The following is a 23,508-nucleotide window of genomic DNA, read 5'->3' on the forward strand; positions in this document are numbered from 1 at the left end:
AATAAAAGTGATATGTGGAATCAATTGGTATCATAGTCCAAAGTATTCTTTATGAATGTTTACTTTTGAACTTTCTGGTCATGTGACTTTTTTCTTTGACTTTTTTGGAAAAGTGGTTTGAAACAAATAAAAATTTTTGTGACTTTGCAGAGAACAATATAAGCCCAACATAGCCATTCAGAGTGCTCCATTTCATACAGGTCAGTAAAAGCAGTTCTTGATAATGTTGCAGAAGGTAGTTGTTTTGTTTTCTTTTTCTTGTTCTCTCTCTTTCTTTTTTCCTCCCTCTCTTCTTCCCTCCCTTCCTTTTTGGTTTTACCTTTGGGATGCATGGCTATTGACTGTATGACCATGGGCAAATTATTTCACTTTTTCTTTAACCTGGAAGATGATGTTGTTAATGTTTTTTTTAAGTCTATTTTGAGAGAGAGTGCGAGCTTGAGCTGGGGAGGGGGAGAGAGAGGTGAGGTGGAGAGAAAAAATCCCAAGTAGGCTCTATGTCGTCAGCATGCAGCCTGATGTGGGGCTTGAACTCATGAACTGTGAATTAACCGACTGAGCTACTCAGGTGTCTTGGTTTTAATAATAATTTTTATACTTCTCTCTGTTCCTCATTTTCCCCCCCAAATGAAAGCAATACTGTGTAGATAGTACAGAAAAATTCAGAAGGGAAAGTAAAACCCTTCCTTTCTTTCCCAGTTAGGTTCCATTCCTGATGTAACTGCTTTTAACCATGTTTGGGGTTTTTTTTTTTTTGTTTGGTTTGTTCTTGTCTCTCATCTTCCCACTCCCTGCTCCTTTGCTCATTTGTTTTGTTTCTTAAATTCCACATATGAGTAAAATTACGGTATTTGTCTCTGATTTATTTCACTTAACATAATACTCTGTAGCTCCATCAGTGTCATTGCAAATGGCACGATATCATTCTTTATGGCTGTGTAATCCTGTGTGTGCGCGCGCATGCCACATCTTTAACCATTTGGTATTGATGGACACTTGAGCTTTTTCTGTCATTTGGCTATTGTAGGTAATATTACTGTAAATAGTGGGGTGCATATATCCCTTTGAATTAGTGTTTTGTATTCTTTGGGTAAAAACCTACTAGTGCAATTGCTGGATCATAGGGTAGTTCTATTTTTAACTTTTTGAGGATCTTCCATATTGTTTTCCAGGGTGGTCACACCTGTTTGCAGTCCCACCAACAGTGTAAGGAGTTCCATTCCCCTTTTGCCACATCCTCACCAACACTTGTTTCTTGTGTTGTTGATTTTAGCCATTCTAACAGGTGCGAGGTGATACCTTGTTGTAGTTTTGATTTTCATTTCCCTGATGATAGATGTTGAGCATCTTTTCATGTGTCTGTTGGCGGTCTATGTTTTCTTCTACCAGTTACATTTTTTTCTTTTGAAAAAGCGATCTATTTTATTCCTCTTTGCACACATCAGTATATGCAAGTGGTTATCTTTTTTTTTTTAATATTTTTTTAAATTTATTTCTAGGAGAGAGAGAGAGCGTGAGCAGGAGAGGGTCAGAGAGAGAGGGAGACACAGACTCTGAAATAGGTCCAGGCTCTGAGCTGGCAGTCAGCACAGAGCCCGATGCGGGGCTCGAACCCATGAACCGCGAGATCATGACCTAAGCGAAAGTCGGACGCTTAACCGACTAAGCCACCCAGGCACCCCTCAAGTGGTTATCTCTTGACTCCATACATCTCTGACACAAAAATGCCCCCTCAGATATGCCCAGTTATTCACCCCACTTCACCCTGCTTGGAGAACTGACGGTCAGTGGGAGGGGCAGAAGGCTTATGTCTCAGGAGGGTTGTTTTTTGTTTTTTGTTTTTTTTGAGACATTTTTGTTGGAAGCTTTGGGTCAAGGGGAGAGATTAGACCCAAGAGTGGGTGTTCCATCCTCCATCTTCCTGGGGAAATCCAAATTCCAAAGGTTTTCTGAAGAAAGGCACCTCTCTCAGCAACCCAGGGAGGGAAAGAGCCCAGACCTAATGCCTGTATCTAAGGCTGAGAGCAAAGTGGGGGTTAAGTGGCAGGGATTGCAGACCCAAGGCATTGGAGTGAAATGCATGCGGGGGAGCGAAGGGGACAGAGTCCCAGAGGCCCAGTTTTGAGCAAAAATTCTTTTTTGTTCCTAATTTTGGTGTTAATTATTACTTTTTGTAATAAACTTATGTTTCTTGATCTATCAATTTTAGACCATATCTTTTCAGTTCCCAGTTCATTTCCCTTTATTTCTCATACCTCCACCCTTTCTCTGCTTCTAGTGTTCATTTTCTATTATGTTGTCAAGGTTTCTAGCTTTTATTTTATGGTTTAGAACTCTTCTAAGCTTTTCTGTACTTACATAGGAAGATTGTAGAAATTGAGTATTAATGACCAGCCTTTGTAGTTATGTATCCTGATAGAAATATTAGTCACTGTAAAACAAGTAACATGGAGCTATAGAGGAACTTCTATTACTAAACCTGTGCTCCTTTAAGGAGACATGTAATAAAGGCCTGATTGGGTGAGGAGAGCTTGTGGAAATTATTTTTAAAATTTAATATTATAATGTGTTCTTATTTATAGCCATTCAGCTTTTCTTGAAGGTAGGCTTTCTGGAGCTCTCAACCTTCTTTTCTTATCTGGGCAGCTTGCTGTTTAGGTCCACTGTACAGCGGTCATCCTGGGCTTACGTTGTACTCCTAGATTAGGTCTGTTGCTTGAATCCCATGTCTTTTTCAAATTCCCTTTTTAATATTACTGAAATGCAATCACAAGTAGTTGTTTTAGTAAGGACATGTGGTGATAAACAGTCTTAATTTCTTCAATACCTGAAAAGACTTGCCTCTGTGCCTGATTGGAAGTTTAGAGGTAGAACTATAAATTGGTAATGCGGTTTTTCCTTCCAAATTTTGAAAACTTTACTCTAGGAATTTAAAATACTGGATGTTGCTAATATAGGTCCGTTACAGATCTGATGGTTATCCTTTTGTAGTCATCTTGTTTAAAATCTTTATGGTGATCTTTTTATCTTTAGTATTTTGTGAAATGTGTGTGGTTGTAAGCCTTTTTTCATTCTTTGGGGGTAACTCTTCAGTTCTAAGACCACCAGATCTGGGGACTATCTGTTTCTTTGATAATTTCTTTCCCTCCTTTTCTGTTTTATCTGAGACTCTTGATGGATGAATGTTGGACTTCTAGATTGATGTTTACTTATGAAGATTTCCTTGATTTTGTCTTTGAACATTTCTATAGAGTTTATTTCAGTGATTGTATTTTTAGTTTATAGAATCTTTCTTTCAGTCACAAATTGTCTTCTCTTTATGGGGAAAAATACCTTGAACTAAGGATGCTAATTCCTTTAAAAAGGTCTCTTGAGACAATTCTCTCTCTCTTTGAAATTTTAATGTTTATTTATTTTTGAGAGAGACAGAGACAGAGTGTGTGAGCAGGGGAACGGCAGAGACAGAGGGAGATACAGAATCTGAAGCAGGTTCCAGGCTCTGAACTGTCAGCACAGAGCCCAGTGCGGGACTCGAAACCGTGAACTGTGAGATCATGACCTGAGCTGAAGTCGGATGCTCAACCAACTGAACCACCCAGGCACCCTGAGACAATTTTCTTATCATTTTGTGGTTTGTGTATACCACAGTACCTTTCTAAAAAGTTTTAAGTATTTGTTTCATAAGTACAAAAGATTATTTATAACAGGTAAAGGTAGATAAACATGAATGTAGCCATCACGTAAGTTGAGAAACAGTTCATTTTATTAGGTCAGCAGGGTGCTCTTTCCTGGTTTCATCCATGATAACATGGCATCATGTTATTACTTTGTAGGTATATAAAATTATGTTATATCTTTATAAGTTTTTATGTGCTTAAAAATTTTATAAAAATGGAATAATACTGTATTTGGGATTTTTTTTGTTTAACATTTTTAATTTTCCACTGTGTGAATACCACTTTATCCATTCTCTTGTTGGAATTTTGTGTTGTTTCTGGGGTGCCTGGGTGGCTCAATCAGTTCAGTGTCTTTGGCCCAGGTCATGATCTCACGGTTTGTGGGTTCAAACCCCACATTGGACTCTTGGGGTTGACGGCGTGGAATCTGGAGTCTGCTTTAGATTCTGTGTCTCCCTCTCTCTCTGCCTCTCCCCTAACACTTCTTGAAAATAAATAAACATTAAAAGATTAAAAAAAGAAATTTGTGTAGTTTCCATTTTTTTCCTATTACAGTCCTTCAAATTCCTTATCAACACTTTGGAAATCCAAAAAGTTCTGAGAATGCAAAAAAGAAAAATTCTATAAACTTACCCTGCATTGATATGACACTGTGTTTTAGTGATCTCATTTAGTATAAATATTTGTATGTTTCACTATAGAAATTTTAGGAGTAAAATAGTTCTACAGTAGGATCTGTCTTGTCTTTCTGGATCCTAATCTCTTAATCTGTGCTAACAGCACCATCAAATTGTCTTAATTAACTCTGTAACAACTTCCACAACAACACATTTCTGTTGCTATAGGGCGTTCATATAGAAAATACATAGATCACGAGAGTACAGCTGAATGAATTTTTTTGCAATATAATCACATGTAGATGAAGAAATAGAACATTGCCAGTACCCTAGAGACTCGTGGTGAGTTCCCTCCCAGAGACTAACCTCTGTCTCCTGAAAGGTACTACCGGCTTGACGTTAGTCTTAAATTAGTTTTGTCTATTTTTTGAACTTTATGTACATGGAATTGTATGGTTTATATATTTTGTGTCTGACTTTTTTCTCAATTTTGTTTACCAGATTCATTTGTATGTAGTTGTAGTTTGTTCCTTCCTCTCCACTAGCAAAATAAGGGTTCCAGTTGATCTATGTTCTTACTTATCTACTCTTTTAATTTCAGATATTTTGGTGAATGTTTAGTGATTTTAATATACATTCTACTAATAGGTAATGACGTTAAGCCCCTTTTAATATATTTATTGCTTATTTGGCAATCTTTATATTGACATGGCCTGCCAGACTTTTTGTCCATTTTGGGGCCGTCTATCTTTTTCATACTGATTTGTAAGAGTTCATCATATATCCCAGATATCTGCTCTTGCAGGTTTATATTTTGCTAGTAATCTCGATTCCCCAGCTCTGTAAGTCTATTAAAAATCTTGACTTCTCAACCTATCCATTGCTGTTTCCCCGTTGGCAAATATTTCTAGGAGAAAAAAGTCATCAAATGTTGAACTCGATTTTTTAGATTTCCCTACTTTCCACAGTATTGGCCTCTCAGGTCCTTGCCAACTTTATAGTGCTTCATGCCTTCAAATGGATGTTTTTCATATTACATTCCATTTTTAAATTTTCACAGAGAGGGTTGGTCTCAAACAATTTACTCCATCATTGAGGGATAAGAAGTAGGTCAGTTTTTCTTCCCTTGTAGCTCTTTAGGGAACTTCCTGGCTGTTTGATCCTCTATGTACTTTTAAAATCATTTTTTTTAAGTTATATGGACACATCCAAACATGCACAATCTGTTGGGATTTTGATGAGAAATGCACTGAATCTGTAAGTCAGTTTGGAGAGAACTAAATTCTCTTAACCATGAATACTGTAATCTCTATTTAGGTCTTTAACAATATCTTTCATAAGGTTTTATAATTTTCAACTAAGCTATTTGCAAATATTTTGTTAGTTTTATTTTTAGGTGCTTTATTTTTTTGTAGCAAAAAATTATTTCATAATTATAATTTCTACCTTGCTGGTGCATAGAAGTACAGTTTGACTTTGTAACAACCTTGTTATACTCCTAAATGTGATAAATTATCTGTAGAATTCTTTTGGATATTCTGTGTAGACAGACCTATCTGAATAATGACCTCTTTGTTTCTTCCTTTCCAATTCTTATGCTTTTTTTTCTTTCTTTTTCTTGTCTTAACGTGCTGGCTAGGATCTCCAGTACAATGTTGAATAGAAGCGGTGATGGGGGCATCCTGATCTTGTTCCTGATTTTAAAGGGAATGCTTTCAAAGTTTCACAGTTAAGTATAATGCTTGCTGTAGGTTTATTGTAGATAATCTTTTCAGGTTAAGGATGTTCCTTTCTATTATTAGCCTGCTTAAAAAAAAAAAAACAAGTCATGAATGGATGTTGAATTTTATCAGAAGCTTTCTCTGCATTTTTTGAGATGTTTTTCTTTTATAAACTGTTAACATGGTGAAATACGTGTAGTTTAAGTATAAGGTCAACCTTGATTTGTCTCCTTTTTTCATTATTGGACTCAAATTGAAGATAATAAATTTAAGATTTTTCTAATAGTAATATTGACTTAAAATTTAAAAAAATACATTTTTCTTCTTCTGGAAGAATTTATGTAAGGTTGGAATGATCTGTTTAAGTGTTTGGTAGACTCCCTGCTAAAATTGTTACTGGTGTTTTTGTGGGACACTTCTTAACCGCTGATTCAGTTGCTTTGGTTATAGGATTGTTCGTATTTTCAATTTTCAAGCCAGTTTTGGTAGGGTATACTTTTATAGGAAGTTGTCCATTTTATTCACATTCTTGAATTTATGGTATTAAGTTGTTAATCTCTAATTTTGTAGAATCTGTAGTTAGGTCCCTTTATCTTTTTTCTTTTAATGCCTTAAAAAAACTTTTTAAGGAATCAAAGTCCTGTTTCTTTTTGGTTATTTATTTATTTTTAAGTGCTCTTCATTGTATCCTTCCCCCATTTCATTAATTTCTGCTCTTTGTTTCCTTAAATGTCTTTTGGGTTTATTTCTATTCTTTTTCTAATTTCTTAAGTCAGACATCTTTTTAATTTTCAGGGTTTTAACATAGGTCTCTGTTGCTTTGCCTGCATCACACAAATTTTGATGTGCAATAATTTCATTATTTTTCTCTTGTACTTTTCTATTTTCCACTTTGAATTCTTTAGTTTGCGAGTTATTTAAAAGTTTTCTTTCTAAACATATGGGTGTTTCTTTAGTTATTGATTTGTAATTGTGTTGTGGTTAGGAAGCATGATCTCTATGCTACTAATCCTTTGAAATCTCATAGGACTGTGGTCAGTTTTTATTTTTGTTTGTACATGGAAGAGAATGGTATTTTGCAGTATAAGCATAGTTTTATATATGTCTGGTAGTTAGGCTTATTAATTCTGTTCACATCTTCGGTATGTTTTTAGATAGCAGAAGTAGGTTAATCTTTTAGCAGAGTGTTTTTCCCCCAGTTCTACCAATTTTTAAAATAGATTTGTTACTAGTACATGGAAGTTTAAACGTATGTTTTCCTGTTGAGTTGGGACATTTGCTCTGTGTAGTGACTATGTCTTTGAATGTTTTTTATATGACATACTGCTGTTTTGTATTATACATATACTGTTTTTTTATGGTCAGCTAATTTTTTCTGAAATTTAAAATTCTCCCTTCTATATTTTTGTGTTCTTTTGTTTTAGTTTTCTCTCTTGTAAATACCATGCTACAATTAATTAAAAAAATTAATCTGCTCTAGTAGTCTTGGTCTTTGTAATTTTTAATTAAACTTTTTATTAAGGTAATTGTCAGTTTACTCACGGTTACAAAATCGTAGACAGACCTTTCATGGAGTCTATACCTAGTTTCCCACAGTGGTATCATCTTGTAAAACCATATCAGTATCACAAAGATATTGACATTGACACAATCAAGATATAGACCATTTTCCTCACTATAAGGATCCCTCAATATTGTCATTTTTATCACCATACCGTATCCACTTCCCATTCTTAATATTTCAGACCCAACTCATCTCTTCTTCATTTCCATGGTTTTATCTTTTCCAAGAATATTATATACACGGAATCATACTTTGGGTTTGTTTTGTTTTTTGTTTTCATTCAGCATCATTCTCTGGAGACGCATTCATGTTATGTGAATTAATAGTTCATCCCTTATTGCTGAGAAGTAGTTCATGGGTGGATTTGTTTAACCATTTACCTGTTGAAAGACATCTGTATTTAGAGTTTTGGGCTGTTAAATAAAAGTACTTTTAGATTTCTGCAAAGGTTTTTTTTTTGTAAACGTAAGTTTTCATTTCTCTGGGTAAAATGTCCAGGAGTGCAATACCTGGGTTGTATAGTTATTGTATATATAGTTTTTTAAGAACTTGCCAAATTGTTTTCCAGAGTGGCTGTACCATTTTACATCCCTCCCAGCAATATATGGAGTGATCCAGTTTCTCAGCATCCTCTCTAGCATTTGGTGTTATCACTGTTTTTCATTTTAGTCGTTTTGGTATGTAGCCGGGGATCCTTCCCTGAGGTTTTAATTTGCACCCCCTAGTGGCCGTAATGACACTGAACGTGTTTTCATGTGCTTAGTTTCTGTCTGTATATCCTTACAGATGAACTGTCTCTCCATGCCTTTTGCTCATTTTTAAGTTGGATTTTTTTTCTGTTGAGTTTTGAGAGTTCTAGATATATCCTGGATACCAGTCCTTTGTTAGATACGTGGTTTTGCAAATGCTGATGTTAAGCCTGTTGACGGTCTTTTCATCTTTTTAAGAGAGTCTTGCAGAGCACAAGTTTTTAATTTCAGTGAAGTCCAATATATCATTTTTTCTTTTGTGGGTTTTGCTTTGAATGTCCGGTCTAAGAACTCTTTGCCTAGACCTAGTTCTTGAAGATTTTCTTCTGTGTTTTCTGCTAATAGTTTTATAGCTTTAGTATAACGTTTAAGACCATGATCATTTGGAGTTATTTTTGTATAAAACGTAAGACATAGTGAGATGTATATAATTTGCTTCAGCACCATTTGTTGAAAGGCAGTCTTTCCTCCACTGAGTTACTTTTGCACCTTTGTCAAAAACTATTTCACATATTTGTGTAGGTCTGTTTCTGGGCTATCTGTTCTGTTTATTAGACCTATGTGTTACTTCTGCTAATAACAGCCTAGATTACAGAGCTACATTGTGAAATGAAATAGACTGATTTCTATATTTTTTCAAATTGTTTTAGCTCTTCTAGTTTCTTTGTCTTTTCAGAAAAATTTTAGAATAATCTTGTCTATCTAAAGAAGTCTTCGTGGGATTTGGGTAGAAATTGTGTTAAATCTATGTCAGTTTAGGGAAGGTTGATGTTGCTTCTTTGTTGATTCTTAAAAGTCATGAAGAATTCATTCATTTAGATTTTCTTAGACATCTTTCATTAGCATTTTGTAGCTTTCAGTATACAATTCTTGTGTTTTGTTATATTTTTAAACATGCATTTTTATTTTTGGGGGAGTGATTATGAATAATACTGTGTTTTTAACTTGTGTTTTTGAATGTTCTTTGTTAGTATATAGAGATGTGATTGGTTATTTGTGTGTTGGTCTTGTCTCCTCTGACCTTACTGAAGTCAGTTATTGGTTCTAAGAGCTGTTGTATAGATCCTTAAGGGTTTGCCAATACAGAAAATTAAATTTTTTTTCTTTCCAACCTGTATGCCATTTATTTCCTCTTTGCGTCTTTTCCTTTATCCAGAACTTACAGCACCATGTTGATTAATAGAGTGGGAATTGATATTCTTGCTTAATTTCCAATTTTAGGGGGATGGATTCAGTTTTTTACCGTAAAGTGTGCTATTAGCTCTAGATTTGTTGTAGGTAATTTCTAGCAATTTGAGGACGTTCTATATTCCTGTTTTTCTGAGAATTTGTATGATGAGTGGATGTTGAATTTGTTAAATGCATTTTCTGCATTGACTGTTTTGATCATATGGTTTTCTTTTTTTTACCTATTAAGGTATACTGCATTAATTTCAAACATAGAACTAGCCTTGTATCCCTGGAATAAACCTCACTTGGTCGTGGTATATAATTTTTTTGTATATTACTGAATTGTGTTTGGTAACAATTTGTTAAATATTTTAACATCTATAAGTTGTGATGGATATTGGTTTATAATTTTATTTTTATACTATTTTTGTCTGGTTTTGCCATCAGGGTAATATTAGGTTTATAAAATGAATTTAGAAGTATTCTCTCATCTTTTATTTTCTGAAAGAAATGACATCAAATTAGTGTTAATTTTTTAAAGTTTATTTATTTATTTTGAGAAACAGTGCATGCATGAGCAGGGGAGGGGCAAAGGAAGAGGGAGGGGAAAGAGAGAGAGAGAGAGAGACTGAGACTCCCAAGCAGGCTCCATGCTGTTAGCACTGAGCCTGATGCAGGGCTTGAACTCAAAAACTGTGAGATCAAGACCTGAGCTGAAACCAAGAGTTGGACGCTTAACTGACTGAGCCACCTAGGCACCCCAATATTAATTCTTCTCTAAACATTGGGTAGAATTCTCCAGTAAAACCATTTAGTCCTGATCATTTCCTTTTTGGGAATTTTAAAATTATGAATTAAATTTCCCGAGTAGTTGATGGGGTATTTAAATTATCTATTTCATATTGGGTGAGTTGGGTAGTTTGTAGTTTTCAAAGAATTAGTCCTTTTTAAAAAACTTTTTTTTAAAAAATTTAGTTTTGAGAGAGACAGAGAGTGCAAGTGAGGGAGGAGGAGCAGAGAGAGATGGAGACACGGAATCTGAAGTCGCCTCCAGGCTCTGAGCTGTCAGCACCGAACCTGATTATGAGGCTAGATCATGACCTGAGCTGAAGTCGGAAGCTCAACCTACTGAGCCACCGAGGCGTCCCAAGTCCTTTTCATATAAATTGCCAAATTCCTGTGTATAAAGCTGTTCTTAGTATTGTTGTACTATCTTTTTGATGTCTGTGGTTTCTGTAGTGGTATCTGCTAATCTTTCTGTTTTAATTGGAAAGTTTATTTCATTTTAATTTTGGGATTACTGATGTGTTTGTATTTATCCATTTTTTTGTGTGTTTTGTCTCCCCATCTGTTTTCTTGCCACCTTTTGGACTGATACTTTCCTGTCCTCTTTCTCATGTTTTCTGTCATTTTCTGCCATTTGTTTTTTCACGTATTCTTGGAGTTTTCTAGTTTTCTTTAGAAATTTTAAGACCTGTAAATCTGAAACTATCCTTTTCTTACCTACAGAATATTGCTCCCCACTCTACCAGCTACACACATGCCTTTGTTGCTTGGCAGTTTTGTTCTGTCATTTCTTAGCCTCACAGATTTGATATTGTAATTTTACATAGTAAATATATGTTTAAGCTAATCACCTCCCTCTTGGGTTTGTCATTTTCTTTGCTCATCCTTCTGCTACCTTAGATTCCTCTGGTTCAGCAGTGATGAACTTTTTGCTTTTCCAGACATGCTTTCTTCCTCAGCGGCTTTTGCACCCGCTGTGTCCTATGCCTTGGAATACCTTTCCTTACATACCCATTGGGTAAGATACCCATTCTTTTTTTTTTTTTTTAATATTTTTTTAATTTATTTCTAGGAGAGAGAGAGACAATGTGAGCAGGGGAGGGTCAGAGACAGAGGGAGTCGCAGACTCTGAAACAGGCTCCAGGCTCTGAGCTGGCAGTCAGCACAGAGCCCGACGCGGGGCTCGAACCCACGAACTGCGAGATCATGACCTAAGCGAAAGTCGGACGCTCAACCGACTAAGCCACCCAGGTGCCCCAAGATACCCATTCTTACTACTTCAGTGACCTATTCAGTTACCTGCTGAGTGAGACCTTCCCTCTTTAAAATTGCAAATCCTGTACCATTTCCTTCGGTGTCCTTTTTTCCATTAGTTTTGTTCTTTGTATTCATCACCTGCCATATTCTATATTTTGTTTTTTATGGTAAGTTTTACTCTGTGAAGCCCTTCAACTCATTACTCATTCATTGGAATTTTATTGTATTTATTAAATTAAGTCGAGAGTTATTGACATATTTTCAATATTCACTATTTTTATCTAGTAACATGATATATTTCCTTAATTTATTCAAGGGTTCATTTATGTCCTGTTGCTTTTATGCAGCTCTTGCAAAAATTTTAAATTTATTCCTTTACATTTTATATTTTTATGTTACTTAGACTTGTTAAAATACTTGTTTTCCTTATCAGTTACTTAAAAATCTATTTGATGTATAGAAAACTAAAAGTTTTCTTAACTTAGTATTATTAGGTCTTAGTTTTCAGTGGATTCCTTTATATTTTCTTTTTTTAAAAAAATTTTTAATGTTTATTTACTTTTGAGAGAGAGAGAGAGCGAGAGAGAGCACGCGCGAACAGGGGAGGGACAGAGAGAGAGACACACACAAAATCTGAAGCGGGTTCCAGGCTGCAGGATGTTAGCAGAGAGCCTGATGTGGGGCTTAAACTCACAAACTGCAAGATCATGACCTGAGCCAAAGTCAGACGCTTAACCGACCGAGCCACCCAGGTGCTCCTTCTTTATATTTTCAGTGTTGAAAGTTCTGTCATTTGTAAGTGATATATGTTACTTCTTCTGTTTTTTTAAATGTGTATTTTGAGAGAGAGCATGAGTGAGTGAGAGAGCGTGTACAGGTGGGGAAGGGGCAGAGAAGGAGAGAGAGAGAATCCCAAGCAGGTACCATGCTGTCAGTGCAGAGTCCAATGTGGGGCTTGATCTCACAAATGGTGAGATCATGACCTGAGCCGAGATCAAATTGAGTCGGGCATTTAACCAACTGAGCCACCCAGGCACCTCTAAATGTTACTTCTTTTAAATTGGTATTGTCTAGGTACTTCAGAATAACTTTTAATGAGAAAACGTATCTTTTATAGGTATTTATGATATATTTCATCTTTAAAGGTGATATTTGTTACTGATTTCTGATAGCTACCTTTTATCATGTTAACAGAGTTTTATTCTGATTATTGAGAATTTTTATCAGTAAAGAATAGATAGACTTTTTCAAATGCCCTTCTAGCATTTATGCAGATTAAACATGAGCTTTTTTAAACCAATAAATCCTTTTGTATTGTTTTCCTTCCTTTATCAATTTTCAGAATAATGAGTTGGTTTCTTAACATCCTGTAACAGAGTTCAGTGAGCTATGTTTTTTGTTTTTTTCATTTAAAATAATTTTTTTAATGTTTATTTTTTGAGAGACGGCATGAGCAGGGGAGGAGCAGACAAAGAGAGAGACATAGAATCTGAAGCAGGCTCCAGGCTCTGAGCTGTCAGTGTGGAGCCTAATGCGGGGTTTGAACCCAAGAACTCTGAGATCATGACCTGAGCCGAAGTCAGATGCTTTAACCGACTGAGCCACCCAGGCACCTCTGTTTTTGTTTTTTGTTTTTTGTTTTTTGTTTTAAGTAGGCATCATGCCCAGTGTGGAGCCCACTATGGGGCTTGAACTCGTGCCTCTGAGATCAAGACCTGAGCTGAGATCAAGAATTGGACATTTAACAGATTGAGTCACCCAGGTGCCCCAGTTGTGTGTGTGTGTGTGTGTGTGTGTATGTGTGTGTTTTAAGTATTGTTATGAATGAATAATTTTTAATGTATTTGATGTGTTTGGTTTGATGCAGTTTTTGTTCTCTTCGATGGTCCAGTTAACTTGTCTTGGGCTACTGGAATGTTTTCTCTGTCCTTCTGACAAGATTCCAGTAGTCTCTTATAGCTTCTTTGCTTCCTGGTATGATAAAATGTTCTAGGCTCATCTTGTGCATTTCCTACCTCAGACTTGAAATTAGCCATTTCTTCAAGGAGCCTGGTTTCCTTTTGTGGGAAATGGTATTTAGCTCACAATCTGTTTTTCCCTACTTTCAACCAATGTTTGCTCAATTAAATCTGTAATACTTTTAGATTTATGGAAAAATTAGGAAGATCATGCAGAGAGTTGCTCTGTACCCCATAACTGGTTTCCTCCATCCAAGGAAACTTTTTACTATGGAAACATTCTTATATTTACAAGGTTGAGAATTTACCCTGTACCCAGTACTCAGCTTCAGCAGTTATCAACTCTTTTGTTCATGTCTCTATTCCCCCCAATGATTTTTTTTCAAGTTTCTGGGATTTTTATTTTCTTAATTGAGGTAAAATTGATATATAACATTATATTAGTTTCAGGTGTATAGCATGATTCACTGTATGTGTTGCAAATGATTATCACAATAAATCTAGCAAATATACATCATCTTACAGTTCCTAAAATTTTTTTTAAGTTTATTTATTTTGAGATAGAGTGTGCAAGCAGGGGAGGGGCAGAGAGAGCAGGGGACAGGATATGAAGCAGGTTCCATGCTATTAGCAGAGAACCTGATGCAGGGCTCAAACCCACGAACCATGAGATCATGACCTGAGCTGAAGTCAGACACTTAACTGACTCAGCTACCCAGGCACTCAACTAAAATTTTTTCTTAGGAGAACTTTTAAGATCTCTCTTTTCAACTCTCAAGTATACAGTATGCTATTATTAACTATACTTATCGTGCTGAACATCACATCCCCATAATATTTAATTTATAACTGAAAGTTTGTACCTTTTGATCCCCTTCACTCATATTCTCCCCCCCGCCCCCCACCCTCACTGAAACCACTAAATTGTTCTATCTATGAGCTTGTTTTTTGTTTTGTTTTTAGGTTTCACATGTGAGATCATATGGTATTCGCCTTTCTCTATATGACTTATTTCACTTAGCATAATGCCCTCAGGTTCTATCCATGTTTTCACAAATGGCAAGATTTCATTCTTTATATGGCTAAGTAATATTCCAATTGTGTGTGTGTGTGTGCGCGCGCACGCTGCAATGTATACAAAACTGTGAGGTGTATGTGTATACATACAGCTTCTTTATTCATTCCATTTTTGGACACTTAGGTTGTTCCGTAGCTTGGCTATTGTATGTAAATAATGCTGCAGTAATTATTTGGCAGGGGTACATCTATCTTTTCAAGTTAGTGTCTTCATTTTCCTCAGGTAAATACCCACAAGTAGAATTGCTGGATCTTGTTACAGTTCTATTTTTAATTTTTTGAGGAACCTCCATACTGTTTTCCATAGTGGCTGCGCCCATTTACACCACCACCAACAGTGTGCACGGGTTCCCTCTTCTCTACAGCGTTGCCACCATTTATTATTTCTTGTCTTTTTTGATAGTAGCTATTCTGACAGGTGTGAAATGATATCTCATTGTGGTTTTGCTTTGCGTTTCCCTGATGATTAATGACGTTGAGCATTGTTTCGTGTCCTTGTTGATCATTTGTATGTCTATTCAGATTTTCTGGCCAATTATTAAAAAGTATTTAAATTCCAGTTACCTAACATATAGTGTAATATTAGTTGCAGGTGTACATATAGTGATTGACCACTTCCATACAACTGGCGCTTATCACAAGTGCACTCCTTCATCCCCATCACTTATTTAACCCATCCCCCCCAACCATTTCCTTTCTGGTGACTATCAATTCTCTATAGTGAAGAGTCTTGATTTGCACCTTTCTCTCTTTTTCCCTTTGCTCATGTTTCGTTTCTTAAATTCCACCTATGAGTGAAATCATGTGGTATTTGTCTTTTTCTGACTTATTTCACTTAGCAGAATACTCTTTAGCTCCATCTGTGTCGATGCACATTTGCCTAATTTTTAATGGAATTTTTTTGTTCTTTTTATGAATTCTTTATATATTTTGGATATTTACCCCTTATTGGAGACATGATTTGCAAATATTTTCTTCCTTTACATAGGTTGCCTTTTCATTTTGTCGATGGTTTCCTTTGCTTTGTGGAAGCTTTTTAGATTTGATGTAGTTCCACTTGGTGTTTTTGTTGTTGTTACTTTTGCTTGTGGTGTCAGATTTAAAACGACATTGCCAAGGCCTGTGTCAAGGAGCTTACAAGCCATGTTTTCTTCTAGGATTTTTATGGATTCAGGTTCAAGTCTTTAGTCCATTTTGAGTTAATCTTTGTGTATAGTGTAAGATAATGGTCCAGTTTCATTCTTTAGCATGTGGCTGTTCAGTATTCCCGGCATCATTTATTGAAAAGACTATCATTTTTCCATTGTATAATCTTGGCTCCTCTGTTATTAATTGACCATATATGAATGGGTTTATTTTTGGGCTCTCTGTTCTGTTCCATTGATCTATATGTTTTTTCGTGTCCATACCTTACTATTTTGATTATTTTAGCTTTGTATTACAGTTTGAAAACAGGGAGCCTGATGCCTTCAGTTTTGTTCTATTTTCTCAAGACTGCTTTGCCTATTTGGAGTCTTCCCCAAATGATTTTAAAGGAAATCTCCTGTATCGTATAATCTTACCCATAAATATTTTAGTATGCTGCTATAAGGATAGAAATCCTCTTAACCAAGTAATGTACAAAGTTTATGTTAAGCCACTTAAAAAAATTTTTTTAATGTTTTATTTATTTCTGAGAGAGAGAGAGGGAGGGAGGGAGGGAGGGACAGACAGAGAGACAGCGTGAACAGGGGAGGTCAGAGAGAGAGGGAGGCACAGAATCTGAAACAGGCTCCAGGCTCCAGGCTCTGAGCTAAGCTGTCAGCACAGAGCCCGACGCGGGGCTTGAGCCCACAAACCACAAGATTGTGACCTGAGCCAAAGTCAGACGCTTAACCAACTGAGCCACCCAGGTGCCCCTATGTTAAGCCATTTTTATTTTCCTGGATTAAACTGCATTTGGGTACTTTGAGGGCTTTTGTATCTATATTCACTGGAAATATTGATGAAAGACTTTGCTGGTCCACATTGGGAAATGGGAAGAAATAGGTGGTATTCTAGGCTACCTTTTTCATCAGACTTTTGCTTAAAATTTGAATTAGTCTGACTCCGTGCTGAAGTTTGGAGAACAAAAATTTGCATCTTAACAAATTTTGTCTTCAACAGATTTTTTCATGTTTGTCTTCTAACATGTCTTAAAAAAAATTATTTTAGGGGCGTCTGGGTGGCTCAGTCGGTAAAGCGTTGGACTTCAGCTCAGGTCATGATCTCATGGTTCCTGCATTCAAGCCCTGCATCGGTCTCTGTGCTGACAGCTCAGAGCCTGAAGCCTGCTTTGCATTCTGTGTCTCCCTCTCTCTCTGTCCTTCCCCTACTCACACTCTGTCTCTTTCTCTCTATCAAAAGTAAATAAATATTAAAAATTTTTGTTTCATTTTATTTATTTTATTTATTAGTTTAATTTTATTATTTTTTTATTTATTTTTTGTGAGGAGGGACAGAGAGACGGGGGGACATAGAATCCACAGGAGGCTCCAGACTTTGAGCTGTCAGCACAGAGCCCGATATAGGGCTCGAACCCATAAACTGTGAGATCATGAACCAAGCTGAAGCCAAAGGTCCAACAGCTGAGCCATCCAGGTGCCCCTGTATTTAACTTTTTGACTTACTATTTTGAACAGCTTTTAAGAAACAGCATTCCATCTTTTCCTTGAAGGCTTCATAGAAACTATTCATTAAGCTGTTTTGTCTGGGTAGATGCTTTTGGAAGTAGTGGCTGCAAAGGGAATAGATCTCTTCTCAAATCAGGTTGCATATGTTTTTCTAGGAAGTAACTGTAAGTTATTAGAATATAGTTGTATATGCTGTTCTCGTTGTTTAAAGAAATTTGCTTAGTGTTTGTGTTCTTTAATGTTCTTTTTCTCATTCTCAACACTATGTTTTCTTTCACTTTTTTGGACCTGACATTAGAGACTTTTCTGCTTTTGCTCTATAATTCAAGTCTTTTTTAATCCTTGATTCCTTACTCTTTTGAAGGTGTGTGTTACTTTTTTGCTTTTTAAACACTTAATTTTAAATTTTGTATTGTATAATAATAGAAGCATTGAGGGAGATGTTCTCCCAAGCTTTGGCTTATTTTATAAATTTTGAAATGTAGTATTCTCTTTATTTCTTTTATTAAAAAATTTTTTTTTTTTTATTTTTCAAGTTTATTTTTGACAGAGACAGCGGGAAGGGACAGAGGGGGAGAATCCCAGGCAAGTTCAACACTGTTGGGGCTTTGAACTCACGAACCTTGAGATCATGACCTGAACCAAAATAAAAAATCAGATGCTTAACTGACTGAGCCACCAGATACCCCTTTATTATTTCTTTTAATAGTTGATTTTCAGTTTCAGTTCTTTCAGTCTCGGAGTTATTGTGTTGTAAGGAAGAGATCCACATACAGTCTCTCAGGTCAAAGACATTTAATTATAGGGAAAACATGAATTCACAGGAATACAGTGCTGCAAACTAAGGCCTTCTATGACCTCTGAAATGGAGAGGAATTGGAGCATCTTTCTGATTTGTCACATAGCTTCTCTTATGACTTGGTCACTCCTCGGATGTATTGATATATATCTGGTAGTTTTTCTTTATCCATTCCTACTTATAAACAAAGATGTAAGTTGTTTTAATATTGTAGTTGGGGAGCACCTGGGTGGCTCAGCCTATTAAGTGCCTGACTTTGACTCATGTCATGATCTCTCAGTTTGTGAGTTCAAGCCCCACATTGGGTTTTCTGCGGGCAGTGCGGAGCCTGCTTTGGATCCTCTGTCCTCCTCTATCTTGGCCACTCCTTCACTCGTTCATTTTCTCTCTCTCAAAAATAAACATTTAAAAAAATTGTAGTTGGGATAGACGGTGTTAATAATGTGATTTATCAATTTCCCACAGCAGCTCCTTTCCCTACCCTATATTATACATTCTGACAGATGGAGGATCTACAGAGTTGGTGTTGATCTTTACCATGGCTTCCAACCTATTAGAATTTCCCCCAAATTCTGAACTACTTGTGCACTTTCTATCTTGTGTTTAAGAGTTAAGGAGCAGGGCCGTCTGGGTGGCTCAGACAGTTGAGTGTCAGACTCTTGATTTCAACTCAGGTCATGATCTCACAGTTTGTGAGTTCAAGCCTTGTGTTGGTCTCCATTCTGGAAGTATGGAGCCTGCTTGGGATGCATTCATATTCTCTCTCTCTCTCTCTCTCTCTCTCTCTCTGTCCCTCCCTCCCTCGTTTTTCTCTGCACTTCCCCTGCTTTCTCTCTCCCAAAAAAATAAACCTAAAAAAAAAAGTTGAAGAGCATTCTTACTCATTGGGTATTGCATGTAACTATCATACTTACTTCCTTAATGAGGTATTTTCTAAATGTAGCACTTTTCAACTTGCCTTGACTCCTGTAGTTCCAATTTTATAATGCCTCAGCTTTAATTTTTAAAATAATTTTGTTACTTTAATTTGATAAATAAGGTTGACTTAAAGTTCTGGTCTTAATTTATACTAGCTTTTCTTTAGAAATCCAGATTGTTTATGTATCTTTTTAAAAATTAGTCATGCCAACATATTTCTCTCTAGTTCATAGAATTTCCTTAAAATCGATTAGCAAGCATTTATTGAATTTCTTTTGTGTAGAGCATATAGCAATTGTCATTGAACTCTTAGAAGACAGACTTTGGGAGGAAGCAGGGTAGACTGGATAAAGTCCACTTGAAAAAAGTTACACTAAAAATTATACTAAAGATATAGACATTAGAAGTTGGTGGAGAAAAAGAACTAAAATCCATTCTTGGTAGTATTCATAGCAGGCTTACCTTACGTGGTACCAAAAAAAAAAAAAAAGGCATCTCTTTAAGAAGAAATGGGATCCAGCAAGATTTGTAAAGAAAAACATGCAGAACTTGACTTAGCTCCATAGAGAAGTATCTTAATAGCAAATGATAACTAGAGGAGAGTTTTTGTTGATGTTTGTTTTTGAATAGAAATAGATGACAGGAGGGATGAAGTGACATTTCCAACATCCTGAGTTTTGATGCCAGGACTTGACCTACGTGCAATTACTGATTGTTGTTGTGAAGTTTTCCATAATACACCATTGAACTCAAAGCCATCCTTTTTCAGCAGTACTTCATTTTTGCAGCATTTTGCAGTGTAGAGACCATCCTTTTCTGGTTTCCTTTGCCCTTCCCCAGACCAAAGGATTTTTTTCTTTTTCTTTTCTTTTCCTTTTTTTTTTTTTTTTTTGCAGAATTTCCTAATTCCACATTCATGTTCTGAGTTCTTATCTCTTTCTTCCTTTTTGTTGATATATTTACAGTAGTTAATAGAGCTAATTGCATTAGCATTCTTTGCCAGATAAAGTTACCATTGGAAAGTAAATGATGTGAGACCTCCCAGAAATTCAGTTTTGAGAGCACAGCTTAGGGTGACTTTGTGTTCTTTTTTGTCATTTCTGTAAAACAAGTCTCCTTAAAACAAGGAATATCTGAAAATAAGGAGGGAAACAAAATAATGAATTTGGAGTTATATTTCTTTAGAAAGTATCACAGATGTGTATCTGTGTGACTGCCTTTGTTAGCATTCTCATGAGTTAATGCTGCTTACGCTCCTGTAATAACACATGCCAACTTGAAGTATTAGGATTGGGGACTTTGGGAAAGGTGCACTGCGTTCTTGCTTGGGAAGGTGCTTGGGAAAGCTGTCCTGGTCCTTTTTATACATGAAACCTTGAGTAAACTGTAACTTGACATAGGCCAAGAATGTTCTTGTTTTTCATCATTGTTGCCCATAGCATTGGGGTAAGATAGATAAAATCCTTATTTTAACATACGGAGGAAATGAAGTGAGGTGAAGTGTAAAGGCCATGGTATATGTTGCTGTTAGAGTGTGATTTAGAGCTGCGTGGTTCAGTGTGGGAACCGCTGGCCACTGAGACTCCGAAGCACTTGAAGTTTGTTAGTCCAAACAGAGATATGCTCCAAGTGTAAAATATACTGATTTGAAGACTTAGTGTTAAAAAAGTGGATTATTTTTAAACCACAAAAATTGATTACATGGTGAAATAATATTTTTGATATACTGGGCTAAATAAAGCATATTAAGATTTTAGTGTTTATTGTAGCCACTAGAAGATTTAGAATTAAATATGTGGCTCCTATTTCTATTGGACAGTGCTAGTTGAATATAAAAAGTGGTTGCTAGGATTACAATTTCATGTTCTCTGATTTACACAATATAAAATACAGAGATATATGAAGGAGAATTATGATACAGCTTGTACATGCAGAGTACTTGGATATATTTAAATTTGTGTGCATTTTAGAAAACTAGCAAGTATCATTCTTGACAACTATTTAAAAGCCAACCAGAGTTTAAACAGCTGCTTCTGGGCTGTCTGTGAAACTTAAAAAGTGCAAAACTGAGGACCTACATGAATCAGTACCTGCCGTAGATATTGCCCCTGCACACCTACCAGATTGAGAAGGAATCCCAGGTGGCTGTGGAGTGTGTAGCACTGAGGAGGCAAGGTGGGAGAATTATCCTTAGGATTGTTTTGTGAGGATCAGTTCCGGGTCTTACTCTTCTTTCTGACCACCACTTGGGTACCAGTAAATCTGACCCGAGTGTGGTTTAACCTCCAAGTTCTGAAACTCACTAAATAGATGGATGTAAGAGGCAGCAAGTTATTAAAAGTATTTGCTAGGTTTTGTTAATAAGTAGATGATGAGATGTGAAGCAGGAACTGCTTGTAAGCTTCATTTTATACCCAAGAACAAGTCAGCAGAGTGGCCTGGGGAGAATCTTGCCCTTTGGGATTTATGACCAATCCTTTCCTTGCTCGTTAAAGCTCTTTTTCTCATTGGATACTCAGCTCGGGATTTCACTTGTTTTAGAAGTATGCTAAATAAGATGCGTGTATTTAAAAGTAACTTATTCTCGATGTGGTCTGTTCCTTAATCATTTGAGTTGGGGTGAAAAATTCATTGGATTTTGGATCACAATTTTGTCTTGATTTTGTAGATTTACTGCTTAACCTCAGAAGTTATGCCTATAGTTTTGCAAAAATCTGATCTTCTGTTTGGTTAATTTATGACAGTACTGTAAGAGACATTACAATGTGTGCTAATAGGGCTTACTTTTGAAAAGAAAATTTCATTGGTTATAAATTTCATAGTTATAAAATAAATAGGGGTTTACACTTGAGCATAATCAGATAGTGAGGAGGTTAGTAGAAACTGATAGACCCTAGATTATCAAGATTAAGAATACAGCAAAACATAACACCGTAACTTGAATGTAACTTGGGCAGGCAGTGACTCTATAAATAGGATCAGTTCTAAGTGGTATGTGAAAATGCTGTTACTGGCATATACCGGTTGATAAAATGCTGGTAAAACCAGATTTTACAGTCTGTCTTAGTTGGATGGGGTTTTCATAAGATTGAGGATGACTCTTCGCTTATGTCCTTTTTTTTTTTTTTCCTTTCAGAATATGGTTTCTAGCTTTAGGGTTTCTGAACTACAAGTGTTACTAGGCTTTGCTGGACGGAATAAAAGTGGACGCAAGCATGACCTCCTGATGAGGGCGTTGCATTTATTGAAGAGTGGCTGCAGCCCTGCCGTTCAGATTAAAATCCGAGAATTGTACAGACGCCGATATCCACGGACTCTGGAAGGACTTTCTGATTTGTCCACAATCAAGTCTTCGGTTTTCACATTGGACGGTAGCTCATCACCTGTAGAGCCTGACTTGGCCGTGGCTGGAATCCACTCGTTGCCTTCCACTTCAGTTACACCTCACTCGCCGTCCTCTCCTGTTGGTTCTGTGCTGCTTCAAGATACTAAGCCCACGTTTGAGATGCAGCAGCCATCTCCCCCGATTCCTCCTGTCCATCCTGATGTGCAGTTAAAAAACTTGCCCTTTTATGATGTCCTTGATGTTCTCATCAAGCCCACGAGTTTAGGTAAGTGTTAGAGAAATCAAGTCCTTGTAGACGAGAGAATAAATAAAGCAAGCGGCTTTCAACTATTGACTAATGATTTGCTGTTAATACCATAAAATTGAGACATTACTGCCAAATAAATCCCAGATAAGTAATATTGGCAACCATGACTGAAATCTAATATAAAACTGTTAATTCATCGTACCAGCATTCTTATGGCTTAGAACTCAGATTGCTTCTGTGTATATAGGAACAGTTACAAATATTACTGCCCATAATTTGTGTTTTGATAGCTTTACAGAGATTTAGTTTCTGTTTAACATAGTGTTTAAACTGCTTTCCTAAGGAATAAACCTTTTTTATACTTCATTTTTTTTAATTGGTACACAGAGTTTAGCTTTTTGTTTAATATTGATCTACTGCTCAGAAAATTTAATGGATTTTATTATTACTAAAATTGATACATGGGACTTTAACAAATTTTTACCAACATTGATGACTTCTTTGTTGTAATGGTATGATTTTTTTTTTTAAATCGCCTAATGTAATTATCTGTAGAGGTATTGGGATTTATGATAAAATAAATTGTTTGGGAGATGGCATTTCATAGTTAATTTGAGAGGTTTTTTTTCCCCCATCCTGGGCAAAACTCTTTTTAATTCAAGTTATCTCACAATTCTCTTAAATATATGTGTGTGCTTTTTTCCTTTTGTTAAGGATTAAGCTGTTCTAGATCTTGGTTGAGCCAGAAGGAAATTTTGAGAGGTAGAGCTCATTAATGGGGTCAGTATGGCCTGATTGGTGGTGGTAAGCTTTTCCCAGCCCCTCTCTCCTCACTGTATTTCTTTCTTTCTTTCTTTCTTTCTTTCTTTCTTTCTTTCTTTCTTTCTTTCTTTCTTTCTTTCTTTCTTTCTTTCTTTCCTTCCTTCCTTCCTTCCTTCCTTCCTTCCTTCCTTCCTTCCTTCCTTCCTTCT

General features: G+C 36.2%; 1 protein-coding gene across 4 annotated transcripts in view; it reads left to right on the forward strand.

Annotated features, from left to right (window-relative positions):
* Nucleotides 1-23,508, forward strand: part of PIAS2 (protein inhibitor of activated STAT 2) — a 93,616-nt gene that overhangs the window by 6,795 nt on the left and 63,313 nt on the right. For all 4 annotated transcript variants that reach the window (XM_039228921.1, XM_039228922.1, XM_039228923.1 and 1 more), the window contains exon 2: nt 22,081-22,555. In XM_039228921.1, the coding sequence (XP_039084852.1) occupies nt 22,081-22,555 (475 nt within the window). The remainder of the gene's footprint in view (nt 1-22,080; nt 22,556-23,508) is intronic.

This window comes from Hyaena hyaena, unplaced genomic scaffold (genome assembly GCF_003009895.1).
Source record: "Hyaena hyaena isolate Hyena2069 unplaced genomic scaffold, ASM300989v1 scaffold_33, whole genome shotgun sequence".
In the NCBI taxonomy this organism is placed as follows: Eukaryota; Metazoa; Chordata; class Mammalia; order Carnivora; family Hyaenidae; genus Hyaena; species Hyaena hyaena.